General features: G+C 38.4%; 1 protein-coding gene across 1 annotated transcript; it reads left to right on the top strand.

Annotated features, from left to right (window-relative positions):
• Window positions 1–14,258: 14,258 nt before the first annotated feature.
• LOC136174724 (olfactory receptor 51F2-like) lies at window positions 14,259–15,203 on the top strand. Its single transcript, XM_065944907.1, has one exon. It carries the CDS (start codon window positions 14,259–14,261, stop codon window positions 15,201–15,203), a length of 945 nt encoding a protein of 314 aa, XP_065800979.1.
• Window positions 15,204–17,942: the final 2,739 nt, after the last annotated feature.

Raw genomic sequence — 17,942 nt, 5'->3', positions numbered from 1 at the left:
TCCAACCATCTCATCCTCTGTCGTCCCCTTCTCTTCCTGCCTTCAATCTTTCCCAGCATCAGGGTCTTTTCAAATGAGTCAGGTCTTTGCATCAGGTGGCCAAAGTATTGGAGTTTCAGCTTCAACATCAGTCCTTCCAATGAACACTCAGGACTGATTTCCTTTAGGATGGACTGGTTGGATCTCCTTGCAGTCCAAGGGACCCTCAAGAGTCTTCTCCAACATCACAGTTCAAAAGCATCAATTCATTGGCACTCAGCTTTCTTTTTGGTTCAACTCTCACATTCATACATAACTACTGGAAAAACCATAGCTTGACTAGATGGACCTTTGTTGACAAAGTAATGTCTCTGCTTTATAATATGCTATCTAGGTTGGTCATAGCTTTTCTTCCAAGGAGCAAGCATCTTTTAATTTCATGGCTGCAGTCACCATCTGCAGTGATTTTGGAGCCCAAGAAAATAAAGTCTCTCACTGTTTACATTGTTTCCCCATCTATTTGCAATGAGATGATGGGACTGGATGCCATGATATTCATTTTCTGAATGTTGAGTTTTAAGCCAACTTTTTCACTCTCCTCTTTCACTTTCGTCAAGAAGCTCTTTAGTTCTTCACTTTCTGCCATAAGGGTGGTGTCATCTGCATATCTGAGTTTATTGATATTTCTCCTGGCAATCTTGATTCCAGCTTTGTCTGGCTCTAGGTGAGTGATCACACCATCATGGTTATCTGGATCATGAAAATCTTTTTTGTATAGCTCTCCTGTGTATTCTTGAAACCTCTTTGTAATATCTTCTGCTTCTGTTATGTCCTTACCATTTCTGTTCTTTATTGTGCCCATCTTTGCATGAACTATTCCCTTGGTATCTCTAATTTTCTTGATGAGATCTCTAGTCTTTCCCATTCTATTATTTTCCTCTATTTTTTTGCATTGATCACTAAGGAAGATTTTCTTATCTCTCCTTGCTCTTCCTTGGAACTCTGCATTCAAATGGGTGTATCTTTCCTTTTCTCCTTTCCTTTTTGCTTCTCTTCTTTTCTCAGTTATTTGTAAGGCCTCCTCAGACAATCATTTTGCCTTTCTGCAATTCTTTTTCTTGGGGATGGTCTTGATCACTGCCTCCTGTACAATGTCACAAACCTCCATCCTTCAGGCACTCTGTCTATCAGATCTAATTCCTTAAATCTATTTGTCACTTCCACTGTATAATTGTAAGGGGTTTGATTTAGGTCATACTTGAATGGCCTAGTGGTTTTTCCTACTTTATTCAATTTAAATCTGAATTTGGCAAGAAGGAGTTCATGATCTGAGCCACAATCAGCTCCTGGTCTTGTTTTTGCTGACTGTATAGAGCTTCTCCATATTTGGCTGCAAAGAATATAATCAATCTGATTTTGGTATTGACCATCTGGTGATGTCCATATGTAGAGTCTTCTCTTGTGTTGTTGGAAGAGGGTGTTTGCTATGACCAGTCTGTTCTCTTGGCAAAACTCTGTGCCAGTTTCTACAGCACAGCAAAGTGAATCCATCATGCATATACATATATCCCCTCTTTTTAAAAATTTCCTTCATTTAGGTCATGATAGAGCATTGTGTAGAGTTCTCTGTGCTGTACAGTGGGTCTCATTAATTATCTATTTTATATATAGTATCAATCCTAATCTTCCAATTCATCCCATCCCCTCCTTTCCTCTTTGGTGTCCATGTTTGTTCTCTACCTCTGTTTCTCTATTCCTGTTTTGTCAATAAGATCACCTACACCAATTTATTTCAGATTCCACATATGTGAGTTAATATAGAATATTTGTTTTTCTCTTTCTGACTTACTTCACTCTGTGTGACAGTCTCTAGGTCCATCCATATTTCTACAAAGGACCCAATTTCATTCCTTTTATGGCTGAGTAATAATTCCATTATATATATGTGCCACATCTTCTTTAACCATTCTTCTTTTGATGGACATTTAGGTTGTTTCCATATCCTGACTTTCATAAATAGAGCTGCAATGAACATAGGGGTGCATGTGTCTTTTTGAATTATAGTTTTCTCTGGACATATGCCCAGTAAGGGATTTCTGGGTCACGTGGTTGTTCTATTTTTAGGTTTTTAAGTAAGTTCCATACTGTTCTCCTTAGTGACTATATCAATTTACATTCCCACCAACAGTGCAAAAGGGTTCCCTTTTCTCCAAACCCTATTCTGCCTTTCTGACACGCTTCCAGGGGATGCCAATACTATTGCTACTAGTCAGAATTCTTGCATTCTTTAATAAACAGAAACTGATAAGAGGCCAGATGAGAAATTCAGGGAAGGGTTTATTGGGGCTTATGCTGCAGAACAAGAGACAGAAACCAAGTAACAGGTTTCATTGCTCACTCCCTAAGGAGGGGTGAGCTGGCCCCTTAAATGGGATGAGGCTAGAGGCAAGTCCAAGGGTCAGGCCAGAAGGCTAGCATGAGTGCTCTGCCCACCCTCTTGGTGGAGCTGTGTGCAGGGATCATGCACAGTGTCCTGCTTTTACTCTTGACACTTCAGAAGTGGCAGCTGAAGTTTTTGGTCTTTTTGCATCTCGTTCATAATTTGCCACAACTGTACCTACATGCAGTTATTTTTACCCCCTTACTGTTTCTTTGCATTCTGTTGCTATAGGAGATATTTGTCCAATTGCAAATACTGAAGCAAAGGGTTGCAGGTCCCAGAACCCATCCCATCTCACTGTACCTCTTTAGTAGCAAAGATCTCTATTAATTCCTCTTTTTGAGTAATTGTAATACGACATTATAATTTCCCATGTAATTATATCTTCCACTAGAGTCTGTGTATTTGGCCAATGTTACATCCTCAGATCTTTTTCAATAACATATATTGTGCATACAATGTTTTTGGAAAGATGAATGAATAAAGAATTTTGATGGAAACTCATAAGACATGGTGGAAGCAGAGAGGAATGAAATAAATAGGAAGTATAGGAATAGCTGAAAGAAGTTGATAAAGAGAAAAAAGGAAGAGCTACATTTCTACATGGGCGTCCCTCATGGCTCAGCTGTAAAGAATCTGCCCACAATGCAGGAGACGCGGAGTTCAATCCCTGGGTTGGGAAAATCCCTTGGAGAAGGAAATGCAAACGCTCCAGTATTCTTACCTGGGAAATCCCATGGATAGAGGAGCCTGGCAGACTATAGTCTATGAGGTCGTAAAAGAGTTGGACATTACTTTGCGACCAAACAACAGTAATACGTTTCTTTGTCCACTAAAATCAAATGGTTAATGTTGGCCAAGTCAGCAAGGAAGGAGAAACTGCTGTTAATTTGACAAGACTGAATCAAAGAGAAGAGGAGAAATTAGGCTTTCACCAAATGTGAAAATTAGGCTTTCACCTTATGTGAATAAGGCCGGTGCACATTGTAGGACCTTGATATTTTTTGTGAATAGTGGCCCAAACACAACATTCACTGATGCAGCAACCAGGTTTTGCTGCTGTTATTACTGTTTGCTTACTTTTAAGCTTATTTCTACCATTTTAATATGTTGGATTACCTGATTTGCCTCTGGCCTCTTGCTTCTGTCTCAGACTTTGTGTCTTTCAGAACCTATACTGTTTACTGCCCTATAAAACCCTCAGCCCTGATTCCTGCTTTCCCATTTCCTGATTCAGAATGACCATTCACATCAGCTGCTATATACATGAATTTTAAAGGTTCTATAACATCCTATGACTCAATATACATGTTTTATTTCTACACCATTGAGAATTGTCTACATTTACCTCTGTGAATAATGCTGCAATAAATGTTCCCCTACATGAAATGTGACTGGCATCTCTGATGCTTTTCCTTTAAATGAATTTCTATTTATGAAATATTATGGGCATTTTAAAGTATTGATATATTGGAAGATTCACTTCCATAAAGTTTATGTCTGTGTGCTCAGTCGTGTCCAACTCTTTGTGACCCCATGGACTGTATCCTGCCAGGCTCCTCTGTCCATGGACTTTCCCAGGCAGGAATACTGGAGTGAGTTGCCATTTCTTATTCCGTTCATGAAGTTTATAAAAATATTGTAAAATAGTGCCTATTGTTGTCATTGCTGTGTAGTTGCTAAGTTGTGTCTGACTTTTTGTGATCCCGTGGACTCTGGCCTGTCAGGCTCCTCTGTCCATGGGATTTCCCAGGCAAGAATACTGGAGTAGGTTGCCATTTTCTCCTCCAGGGATCTTTCTGACCCAGAGATTGAACCTGTGTCTTCTGCATTAGCAGGGGGACTGTTTACCACTGAGCCACCAGGGAAGCCAAAATAGTGCCTAGCACTGTTCCCCGTAACAGGGACAGGGACCCAACACTGTGCAGTATATTTAAAAAGTTTTGCTGATTTGTTAGGAAAGAGTTTTCACTGTTTACTGTAATAAAATGCTGATACGCAGTAAGTAATATTTATTGCCACTCCCTATGCCACATTTTTTTGCTTGTTTGTTCTTAGTTCTATTCTTTCTGTTTGGATGAACAAGTTTGGCACACATGAGCATGGGGTTGAATGACATCACAGACTGTGGTATGCTTCCCGGATTCAATGTTATTGATACTGATATTTTGACCACTGCCTGTTTGATAACATGCCTGTTGCAACTAATTTTATTGAGGGATATTTTACTCAGGTTTTTCAGAAGGTTAGATTGATATACCAGCTGCTATTCGCCTAGGCTAGTGTGAGAGAAGAGCAGTGAGAAGGGCCATATATTGAAAGTCTGTTCACCCACGTGTGGATCAGGGTATCACCAGATCCATGTGCACACACCAAGCTTTGTCACAGAATGCACACAATGCTACTATAATAGCTACTGTTTTGAGAGAAAAGTAGCATTTTTGTCTAGAGGAAAAATAATTCTGGTATTGTCAAGTAGTTTTTGAGATCTAGGGCAGCATTCACTGCCCTAGAATTTGCCCAGCCTGGTAGAGGAAACGTTTTCACAGGTCTTGAGTTCACTGTGAGAACACACAACAGAACAAAACTTCATATGCAAAATATAAACATACACAGTGACAAGATGTTAATATCCAATCTGGTACACAGGCATGAATGCATGCTATGGGTTTAGAACATCTTGAATTGGAATCAGTGGTAAATGGATGGGCATGTGAAATTCTCTAAGGATTGAGTTTTAAACATGAAAACTCTCCAATAGGCCATGCTTTGAATGGTGGTTGTACCACTTATTAACTGAGAGACTGAAGTAAGTTACTTAAATCTTGGCAACAGCATATATCAAAGGACTATTAGATTCTTCTTCCAAATTTATTATCTTATAGTTGTGCAGATCACAAGTCTGATAAGAGTCTCACTGAGCTAAAACCAAAGCATCAGCAGGGCTATGCTATGTTCTTCCTAGGGAGTCTAAGAGGGTCTAGGGAAGGATCAATATGCTGCCTTTTCTCCTTCTAGAGGCTGCCCACTTTCCTTAGCTAACTGTCTCCTTCTGCCACCTTCAAAGCCAGCAACAGTGGTCAAGTCCTTCTCATGCTGCCATCTCTCTGGTTCTTCACTTTTCAGGACTCATATGGTTAGATTGGACCTACCCAGATTATACAGGGTAATCTCCCATCTCCAGGGCTTCAACTTCAATCACATCTTCAAAATTCCTTCTGTTGTATAAAGCTAACATATTTACAGGTTCCAGGATAATAACATATTATTATCCAGGTCATCTCTGGGGGCCATTATTTTGCCTACCATGAATATTTGGCATAATAACTTGGGCACAGAATACATAATCAAATATTTCTATCATTGCTTTGTTACATTATAAAACATAAAATATTTCAGGCCAGGACATTTTCTGTGGTGAAACAGCTGGTGGTAGGGATGGAAGCAGGGAAAATGGTTAGGAAATTTCTGAAAATATCCAAGTGAGAGATAATTGTGTTTTGGATAAGGCAGGCATTTTGGGAGGTGATTAAGAGTGATTGAATTCTGGCTGTGTTTTCAAACATATTGGCATGATTTTTCAGTGGTTTGTACACAGAGTGTAAGAGAGAAATCACAGATGACTCTAAGAGTGGTCCAGAAATGGTGGCAATATTTAAGGATATAAAGGTACCATTAAGTAGAGAAGATGGACCTCCCGAAGAAATCTGTGTATACTAATTAACAAAGACTAAGGAAGATAATATTCACTTCACATCAGACATACTCAAATGTGCAATATAAGATCCTCCACATTTGAACACACGTAGACAGAACCCCAAATTACTGTGATTAGTTTTCTTCCACCTAGTGGGCTGGGACTTTAAAACAGAAGATCGGTTGAGTTATGCAAAAGTAAAAAACTTTATTTTCTGCACACCTCAGTGATGGACTGAGATTTTTATTTACTATATTCACCCACACTTGGTTCCTGCTCTGTGGTATTATTATCACTGGTTTTCAGTATCAGAAATCATCAGTTAACCTGCTTTCTGTACTAAACTAGGAGACCCTGAACAGTAAGAATTATTGTTATACTCTTTTTTTAAAAAATCTCTAGCACTTAGCTTGATGTTAGGAATTTAGGACACTTTTATTACTGAATATGAACAGATGGATAACATTTTTTGTAAGAGAGAAGCTACCTGTGGGTAATTTAATAAAACAAGACTGCACATAATAACAGATACTATGGGGCAGAGTATGACTTACATTCACAGTAGCTGGTGTATTTTAGCAGTTGGGTATAAAATTTTATTTTTAAAAAGGCCTCTTTAGAGCAACTGCAAATGAGTATGGAGTTTCTTTTGGGGGTGGTGAATATTTTCTAAAATTAGACTGTGATGATGGTTGTTGCACAACTCTGTGAATTTACTAGAACTTTTTAAATTGTACACTATAAATGGTGGAATTTATGGTATGTGACTTATATCTCCAAATTGTTCATATGCGAAATCTTTCAATAAAAGGGCACAATACAAGAAAATTACATCAGCCTATAAAGCACATAGCCACAAAATGCAATTGCATAATGGAAGGTATAAAAAGACTATATGAGGCAAAAGAAGTCTTCTGGGAACCGGCATACTCTGGAGACATAGTGAGTGACAGCACCACCGGGAGTTGGCTGCTCAGCTCTGAGACTGTCTCCAGCCAGTCTGCCAATAAGTCTTCTCATAAGCTCACCCTCAGCTGGATCTAAAGCCTTCCCGGCATTGGGAGTCAGCCCGAGAGGGACAGGAAAGCTGCTGTATGGGCCCTGTAAGTAACGTTGTTTTGAAAAAGCTCAACTCTAGGCAAGCCGAGCTTTCCTACCCACAGATGAGAGTCTCCTCATCCGGAGCAGAATTAGCCTAGATAATGGAATGGTGGGCTGAGGTGGAGGGTAGATTTACATAATTATTTATTCTCAGGAAATCTGCAGAAAAGGGGTGTTTTGGTCTGCCAGGTGTGGGTGGGATATCCTGTTGTTCATTAGTCAAATGACTTAATCAGTTGCTAATACATTTATCCTACTTAGTGGTTTGGTGCTCAAGAAAACTAAAGAGGTTTTCAGGGGCTGAAAAGCCCAGTGACTCTTACTAAAAATGAAAAAAATACGAATTTTGAACATCTAATGCATGCCAGGTACTGTACTAGACACAGTGTGTGTTCAATCTTTCAGAGAAGGAAACCAAATGAAAGAAAGTTTATGTTACTTGTAGGTTTCAATGAGAATAGTTTTTGAGAGCCTGAGTGTTGAAATTAAAAATAAATAGGTTTAGAATCCCTACTCTGTTGCTCACTAGTTGTATGTGATCCTGTATACATTTCATAACTTCTTTCATACTCGATTTCTTCATCAGAAAAGTGAATATAATACTGCTACATGGTGTTATAGTAAAGATGAAAAGATAAAATGCCTATAGAGTACTTGGCAAAGTAATGTTCATAGAGCAGTAGCTGTTGTTATATTTTTGTTATTGTCACTGTACAAGATCTCAAAACTAGTTGATGTTTGAGCAAGGATCTAAACCCAGATCAGTCACACAATAGCCATGCTGTTGGCAATGATTTGGACAATACTGATAATACTATATAGTCTAATTCAGCAGTTAAAGCCATCACCACAAACTGCAGCTCATGGAGGTGCAATGGAAGAAGGGCATCACTGTGATCGAAGTGGACAAGAAAATTAGTAGAGAGATTGTAGCTTCTTTCCCATAAGAGAAAATGAGGGCTATGCAGGGACTCAGAGGATGGGTTGAACAGACCTTCTGGTGATGGCTGCACAAAACGTTCGTTTGAGGGAATTTTTGTACTTTCTCCTAACCATATTCATTAGTCCTCCTTTGTTCTTTAAGAACGGTTTAATGTTTCTGATTTAAGAAGATCGCAATGAAATACAACCGCAAGATTCCACGACCAACCAGACTGCTATTACTAAGCCTCCATATGTAATCCTCTTAAGGCTCCAGTTTTTGACATTTCAGAAATAAAATCAATATGAACTTAACGATGACTTGTATACTAAGGCTAAGTGAGTGGATGGTGAGTATGCATGGTATGTGTGTGCATGAGGGAGGCAGTTCTGAGCAGATGTTCAATATCATTTTCTGATAAATGAAGCAAAGAAGAGGGAGCCATGATAGAAATGGGAGAGGGGGTAGTATCTTCTTGATTCTTACTGATTGAGCTATCTGAGGATATATGGGTGGAGCTATTCCTCAGGTATAGATAAAATAGTTGATTCACATATTATTCATTGGCCCTAAGCAGAGAGCTTCGATTTGTTCTCCAGACTACTGCTAGTTCCTGTCCTAAATCATCAACTTGATTTACTCATTCTACTTCCATGACCTAGTTGAAGCCTAGAAATCTTCTTACAGCTTCAAGGATTTTATTAACTTTTAAAATGCAGAACTTTGGAGAGGCCGTAATTAGATCTCAGATTTGTGAGCCATCAGGATATAAGTGCTATTTAAAGCCATGGGAATAACTGTTATATCACAAAAAGAATATATGGAGAGCAAAAAATATGAGGAACTTCTTGGAAGAAAATGGCAGTCTTCAGTTTAGTTCAGTTGCTCAGTCATGTCTGACTCTTTGTGACCCCATGGACTGTGGCATGCCAGGTCTCACTGTCCATCACCAACTCCCAGAGCCTACTCAAACTCATGTCCATCGCATCAGTGATGCCATCCAACTATCTCATCCTCTGTTGTCCCGACTCCTCCTGCCTTCAGTCTTTCCCAGCATCAGGGTCTTTCCCATTGGTCCATTCTTTGCATCTGGTGGCCAGAGTATTAGAACTTCAGCTTTAGCATTAGTCCTTCCAGTGAATATTCAGGACTTATTTCCTTTAGGATTGACTGGTTTGATTTCCTTGCAGTCCAAAGGACTCTCAAGAGTCTTCTCCAACACTACAATTCAAAAGCATCAATTCTTTGGCGCTCAGCTTTCTTAATGGTCAAACTCTCACATCCGCACGTGACTACTAGAAAAACCATAATTTTGACTAGATGAACCTTTGTTGGCAAAGTAATGTCTCTGCTTTTTAAATGCTGTCTAAGTTAATCATAACTTTTCTTCCAAGGAGCAAGCACCTTTTAATTTCATGGCTTGCAGTCACCATCTGCAGTGATTTTGGAGCCCCAAAAAATAAAGTCTGTCACTATTTCCATTGTTTCCACATCAACTTGCTATGAAGTGATGGGATCAGATGCCATGATCTTAGTTTTCTGAATGTTAAGTTTTAAGCCAACTTTTTCACTCTCCTCTTTCACTGTCAACAAGAGGCTCTTTAGTTCTTCTTCAGCTTCTGCCATAAGGGTGGTGTCCTCTGCATATCTGCGGTTATTGATATTTCTCCCCATGATCTTGATTCCAGCTTGTGCTTCTCCCAGCCCAGTGTTTCTCGTGACATACTCTGCATATAAGTTAAATATGCAAGGTGACAATATGTACTCCTTTCCCAATTTGGAACCAGTCTGTAGTTCCATGTCTAGTTCTGTTACTTCCTGACCTGTATACAGATTTCTCAAGAGGCAGGTCAGTTGGTCTGATATTCCCATCCTTTTCAGAATTATCCAGTTTGTTGTGATCCACACAGTCAAAGGGTTTGGCATAGTCAGTAAAGCAAAAATAGGTGTTTTTCTGGAACTCTCTTACTTTTTCAATGATTGAACGGATGTTGGCAATTTGATCTCTGGTTCCTCTGCCTTTTCTAAAACCAGCTTGAACATCTGGAAGTGCATAGTTCATGTATGTACTGTTGAAGCCTGGCTTGGAGAATTTTGAGCATTACTTTACTAGTGTGCGAGATGAGTGCAATTGTGCAGTAGTTTGAGCATTCCTTGGCATTGCCCATCTTTAGGATTGGAGTAAAACTGAACTTCTCCAGTCCTGCAGCCACTGCTGAGTTTTCCAAATTTGCTGGCGTATTGAGTCCAGCACTTTCACAGCATCATCTTTTAGGATTTGAAAGAACTCGACTGGAATTCCATCACCTCCACTATCTTTGTTCATAGTGATGCTTCCTAAGGTCCACTTGACTTCACATACCATGATGTCTGGCTCTAGGTGAGTGATCACACCATCATAATTATCTGGGTCTTGAAGATCTTTTTCATATAGTTCTGTGTATTCTTGCCACCTCTTTGTAATATCTTCTGCTTCTGTTAGGTCCATAACATTTCTATCCTTTATTGAGCCAATCTTTGCATGAACTGTTCCCTTGGTATCTCTAATTTTCTTGAAGAAATCTCAAGACTTTCCCATTCTATTATTTCCCTCTATTTCTTTGCATTGATCACTGAGGAAGATTTTCTTATCTCTTCTTGCTATTCTTTGGAACTCTGCATTCAAATGGGTATATTTTTCCTTTTCTCCTTTGCCTTTTACTTCTCTTTTTTTCTCAGCTATTTGTAAGGTCTCCTCAGACAATCAATTTGCCTTTTTGCATTTCTTTTTCTTGGGGATGGTCTTGATCACTGCCTCCTGTACAATGTCATGAACCTCCATCCGTAGTTCTTCAAGCACTCTATGAGATCTAATCCCTTGAATTTGTTTGTCACTTCCACTGTATAATCATAAGGGATTTGATTTAGATCATACCTGAATGGTCTAGTGGTTTTCCCTACTTTCTTCAATTTAAGAGCTCTACAACTAGTGGTATTTCTTTGTGATTCCTCTGATATGCATTATGCCTAGTACACAGTGCTTGATATTTAGTAGGTTTTTCAAACAGGTAATTTTCCTTTTTTTTTTTTTCATAAGTGTCACTGGGCTCTGATTAAAAATGAGGTTTTCTGCCTCTCAGTGTTGAGGTCCTGACATCTCTCTGGTTTTCTCAGGCACCAAATCTCCATTATTTTGCTTGCTTTGTACCATTAGTGTTGACATTATCCGGTGAGCACCCAGTTTGATGCTGAAACAAATGAGGTGTGTATTGTAGATGATCAAAAGCTTAGGGGGAGTTGCTGGCTCTGAAAGGAATAAGGAAGCCCCTGTGTCTGAGCAGAGCATGGATGATGAGAGGGTGCAGGGAGTGTTGGTTTAGACCAATGGAAAAGAAGGTATTCAAGGAAGTTCTCTTCTGCCAAGCTCAGCACAAATCACTTCAACCTGAACCGTTCTTCTGATCATGCAGAAAGAAAGGAAAAGAGGAGAAAATGACAAGAATGAAAACAAACAGCAAATAAATTGAATCATAAAATAAGGGGAATCATGAAGACTTTAGGATGAAAGAGAAATTGTTCATAGAGCAATTTATATTTTTCACTGATCTCATAAAATTGTGTAGAGCTCAATGACAAAAGTTACACTTAATCATTGCAAATCATTGTGAAAATCATTGTGACAGGCAGAATTAGTTGACATATATGGAGGTCTTTTGTATTCTCATAACAATTTTTATTATTCATCATGATGTGCTGGATATTGAAATTATTTATAAGCAGCAGCATTCACTCTCCCTTAATTATAAGCTCTGTAAGAGGTGTTTTGTTTGTGTTATGTCTTAGCTTCTAACACAGCACTGTGCCCAGAGTAGGTACTCAGGAAATGTGTCTGAGAGTTTAAGGCAAGAGCAAATAAGCAATATTACAAGCTCATTCTGGCTTGACAGTTTCTGGCTTGGAATACTTTGTCTTGACATACACAAAATGTGAAATTATTTCAAGTACTGTTTTTCTTGGAAAGCCTTTTGCAAATACCCCAAACCTTTTGTACACAGAATTGAAGTGATTCCTTTTTCATAATTTCTCTACTTCCGAGTAACCTCAGAAAGTTGTTAACTTCAAAAACTGAGTCCCAGGTTCTATGAAAAATGATAAGAAATAGGTCAAAGACTTGTGGAAAATGAGATGTGAACGGATTATTATAAATTATCATGAGTATCATTAATTTAATAGATTTTTAGTTTATCTTCCTGACCAATACATACTTATTAAATGTAAAAGCTATAAAAAAAATTTTCAGAAATCACTATAGTTATAATTAATTTCAAAAAGTGCTAATAGAACCTGTTAATGTTTCAAACTTTCACAGTTAATTGTGAAATACATGCCAGTTGTGTGAGACAGTATCTATTGATACTTCATTTTTTAAAGTTTTTTTTAATTGTTTATTATTTATTTTTGGCTGCTCTGGGTCTTTCTTGCTGTGTGTGATTTCTCTAGTTGCAGCAAGCAGAGGTTACTCTCTAGCAGAGGCATGCATTTCTCATTGTAGTGGTTTCTCTTCTTGCAGAGCACTAGCTCTAAGTACCCAGGCTTCAGTAGTTGAGGCACATAACCTTATTTGCCCCAAGACATATGGGATCTTCTCAGACCAGGAATCAAATCTGTGTTCCCTGCATTGGCAGGCAGTTTTTTGTTTTGTTTTGTTTTGTTTTTTTACCCCTGGACCACTAGGGAATTCTGATACTTCATTTCTATAAAATGATCAAATCCATGGCAGTGCCATGGGAGTAGTATCCAGAAAAAAATTTCCTTTTTAAATAAATATTCCCTTTTTGTTAATTCTCATTTCCCTTATGAGATTTGCTAATATATTCTGACAATAATTTGATTGGTTCTCTGAGGACAGCCTCATTTTTCTAAGCTGGAGACTATGAAGTCATAGTTCACTGATTTGACCAACTCATGTAACTTAACACTCTTTTTTCCTTGAATTCTCCATTAATCAAATTAAAAATTTCCTGTTAAAACTAAGAGATTTATATAAGGAATTCTTTACCTTGCATTTTGGGTGAAACTGTGATCTGGAAACTCTTAGTTTCCCTTAAGGAACAGTGATCTTAACATAGGTTACAAGTTCATTCTGGCTCAACCCACTTTCACATATGCCATTATAAAAGCTTTGAAATACTAATCTCTGTTTTCCCCATACCCCTTCTTCCAATTCATACAGACCTATTTACCCAGGCTGCAATTGCTTACTCAATGAAAAATAAAGTTTTATGTTTCCCTCCAAAGCAAAGCAGTAAGAATCTATTAGGTGTTTCCTTAGAAGCATGTCTTAACAAAATGGAGAAAAATCTGTTCTTTGCTAGTGGAGAAAACCTAGTCTTTAAATAAATTGAAGAAATATATTTAAAACTGACGGCATGTTATATCAAGTGGGGGCCAGAGGCCTCTATAGGTAATAAGTCTGTGTTCTATCTCTCCATCTCTCTAATGCAATTCCAGATGCTATAAGGGTCTGGACAAGGGTTAAATGACAAAGGTCATTTGAAAGGTTAGATACTATAGTCACCTCCACATGACTGCACTGATGCCTAAATCATTTATTATCACTTAATACATGTTATTTTGCATTATAAGTATCTCTTTCTCAATATTTTCTGGCTTTCCAAATTATCTGTAAGCTTCACTGCTTTCTCTTCTCTTGACCAATGTAATACTGCTCCTCCAAAGCCTCAATCGTTTGTCTCTGATGCCAACTATACAGAATATATTCCAAAGAGAATGGAATATGATCAGCCAGTCTTGGGTCAAGTGTCTTTTCTTAGTTCTGCCACCTCTGGCTAGAGGAAAAGATCACTTAATATAAACCTTGCTGCCAGAAAAATGCTCCAGGGAAGAAAAATCATGAGCAGGAACAAATACAAAAAAATATATATATATTTTTAAAGCAGTTGAAATTTTGCAATTATTTTATCAATTTATATCAGCCATTCATATTTACATGGGATATATATCATCTCTGGTTAGCTTTTAGTTGAATAAAATTATTTGTAATTGGATTGCCTGTTTAAATGTAAGTTTTTTGGTTATTCCAGAATTTAATCTTGGAATTCTGTACTTTTTAATTCATCATGTCAAACTTGCAAAATACCACATCCTCTTCCGTCATTTTCCTGCTGACTGGTGTTCCCGGGCTGGAAGCCTTCCACACCTGGATCTCCATTCCCTTCTGCTTTCTCTATGCAACTGCTCTCTCAGGAAACAGCCTGGTTCTCTTTGCCATCGTCACTCAGCCCAGCCTCCACGAGCCCATGTATTATTTCCTGTCCATGCTTTCCACCACTGACCTTGGCCTGTCTGTATCCACTCTGGTCACCATGCTGGGTATCTTCTGGTCCAATGCCAGGGAGATCAGTTTTAATGCCTGCTTGTCACAGATGTTCTTTATTAAACTCTTCACTGTCATGGAATCATCAGTGTTGTTGGCCATGGCTTTTGATCGTTTTGTGGCCATCTCTGACCCCCTCAGGTATGCCACCATTTTAACAGACTCCAGAATAACTCAAATTGGAGTGGCCATTGTCATCAGGGGGACGCTAACACTCACGCCAATGGTAGCCCTTCTTACGAGACTGTCCTACTGCCGCAGCCACGTGCTCCACCACTCTTACTGTTTCCACCCTGATGTGATGAAGCTCTCGTGCACAGACACCAGGATCAACAATGTGGTGGGGCTGACTGCCATGATCTCTACTGTTGGTGTGGACTCAGTGCTCATTCCCTTTTCTTATATTTTGATCATTAAGACTATCCTCAGAATTGCATCCCCAGAGGAGAGGAAGAAAGCCTTCAGCACGTGTATCTCTCATATTGGGGCTGTTGCCATTTTCTATATCCCATTGATCAGTCTGTCCTTTGTTCACAGATTTGGGAAATGGGCCCCACCATATGTACATACTATGATTGCTAACACCTACCTGCTAATCCCCCCTGTCATGAACCCCATCATCTACAGTGTGAAGACAAAACAGATACGCAGAGCTGTGATAAAAATTCTCCATTCCAAAGACACGTAGAATCATAGAAACAGTCTATGTTAGGTTGTTTTATCAATAAAAAAGTGAATCTGGTGATCGTTGATGCCAAATGTACAATATTTAAAATCAAAGATGAAATATATTTAGAAAATCAGTTTGATTGACCCATTTATTTTACAAATGAGGAGACGAGACATTAGAATAGGAGGAATGAGCAGCTTTACTGTCTAGAATTTCTCCTCCAATGACTGCTTATTCTAAAGTGTTGTTTATCCTGCCAGTAGTCTGTCTCTTTTTACTTCATCCACTTCTCAGCAGGTAAGATGACACAGTATGAAAAAGTCACTCCTTTTTGAGAAATAGGTAGTATTTCCTAACTGTAATAATAATTTTAACTAATATTTATTATTTCCTTTGACCAGTCATTGTTCTGTTTTTTACACATACTAACACATTTTTATATTCAAAACAAAATGATAAGATAGTCGCTTTTATTATTAATGAGAAAAACTGAAGCACAAAAATATTAATTAACATGCTTAAACAGCTACTAAGTAACGAAGCCCTACTTCCTTTCCACCTGCAAACTGACTTCCTTCAGGGTCCTCCTACTCTTAAGTTTGATGGTGTATGTAGTATAAACCATATATGTATTTATATATCTATGCTGTATTTATATGTACTATAAACATGTATATATAATCTAATGCATAATTATACATGAATTGGATCCACTAGAGGAGGAAATGGCAGCCCACTCCAGTATTCTTGCCAGGAGAATTCCATGACAGAGGAGCCTGGCAGGCTACAGTCCATGGGGTCGCAGAGAATGGGACACGATTGACCATCTGAGAAGCAGCGTACATAAATTAACTAACTTGTACTGGGGGGACACAATTTAGCCAAACAAACAAAAAATTAAATCTGTATTCTCTAGAAATTTTCAACTAATTAATCAAATAAAAACCTAAAACAAAAATCCTCAAACCTCACAAATGTATTTCTACCTGATGTTCTTTCCCAGCTAAGCATATTCCAGGATTTCTTTCTGACCTCCCTCAACTTTCTGCCCCAGCAGAAACTGAAAAGTGACTAGAATTGCAAAGGAATTACAAGTTGTGTTATTATAATTGTTTTAATTTGTAGCATTTATTTCATGTATGGCTTAATCTAGCAAGTTAATTATTTTTTCCAACCTGGGTATATCCAATAATTCTCAAAAATTTAAAGTGCATGTTTCAAAGATACATTGGTATCACTCAGTAATGGTGGGCCCTATAGCTGGTATCAGGTCCAACAAGGAAGTAGAAGTAGTCATTCATAGCTACAGGGAATTTATTCACAGTACCAGCTACTTTATAGTTAGGATGATGTCAAAATCCTCAGCATGTTTGACAATAGTATTTTCAGAGTCCATTACTGTTCATCTTCATCTTCGTTATCATCGTATGTTGAAATGTCCCAGAACTTTGTTCTGAGACCTGTCTTATTCTTTGTTATATTCTCATTTCTGGTCATCTAATTTAACATCATGTCTTTACATACCATATATAGGCTTATAAATCCCAAGTAAGTATTTATAATATAGTCCAAACTCATATCTAATTGCCTGTGCATCAGTATCTTCATTTGGATATCTAAAAATTATCTTAAAAAAAAAAAATTATCTTAGACTCATCATATCCAAAACCATATCCTGGTATTCACATCAAGGAAAAAACATTCTCAATTACAGTTTTCTATAACCCAGAAATTCTGCCTTTCAAGAAGCTGAGAGAAGACTTGGAGTTATTTCTGGCACATGTCCGTCTCCCCATTCTACAACCAATCTTTAGCAAATGCTGATGACTCTTTATTCCAGATATTCCAGATGTTGATATCTGGAGTACACCTACTTTCTACTACTTCTACTGCTACCACCATGTTCCAAGCCATCGTCATTTCGAATCTGATTTCGCTTTATAGTACAGTCTATTTCCCCCAAGGTAGTTAAAAGGATTATCTTAATACACAAGACAAATCATGTCACATCCTCTGTGCAACATGTTCCAGAGGTCTCCTGTCTTACCCAAGAAACATTTACAGTCATTATAATACCTTACAAAGATTTATGTGCTCTGACTTGTATTCATCACTCAACTTCATCTCCTACTACTCTCCTCCTTACTCTGCTACACCCACACTGACCTCCAAACATTCCTTTAAACACACCGAGCATGCTTCATCCTCAGACTTTGCACTTGCAGATCTCCTTACTTGGCATGTTCTTCCTTCCGATGCATGATTTACTCCCTGTCACCATGCAGTCTCTGCTCATGCACCCCCTTATTTCAGGGCCCTTTATACCACAAAAAATAATAATGACAACACCACCTCTTCCTCAATTCCTGCCTACATTCACTCTCTTCCTTACCTAACTTGTTTTAACTTCTAGCACTTACACCCGCTGTAACACATTACATATCTGTTTATTTCTTTTCTAGCTTCCCCATTGAAAGGTAAGGTCTTTGAGAATAAAGACTTTGTTTCATTTAAGCTCTCTTCCTGCCAGATAGAAAAAAAATTATAAAATCTGTGTGGCCTGGTTCTATTTACTGCTCAAAGTCATTGCTTCCCCTCCACCCAGTGCTCCAGGCACAACAAACAACTTGCACTACCTTAGCCTTGATCGCTCCATCTCACTTTCAAGCCTTTGCACAGGCTCCTCCACTTACAGTACCTTCACTCTCTTCCCTCTGACCAAGTAGAAGTGGCTTTCCTTCAGAGATGTTTTCATGA

Source organism: Muntiacus reevesi, chromosome 9, assembly GCF_963930625.1.
Source record: "Muntiacus reevesi chromosome 9, mMunRee1.1, whole genome shotgun sequence".
In the NCBI taxonomy this organism is placed as follows: domain Eukaryota; kingdom Metazoa; phylum Chordata; class Mammalia; order Artiodactyla; family Cervidae; genus Muntiacus; species Muntiacus reevesi.
Note: the sequence above shows the minus strand (reverse complement) of the source record. Positions and strands in the feature narration are given on the sequence as shown.

What these genes read in the sequence shown, in the direction of transcription:
- LOC136174724 (XM_065944907.1), top strand. Translation starts at nt 14,259, where the DNA reads ATGTCAAACTTGCAAAATACCACATCCTCTTCCGTCATTTTCCTGCTG.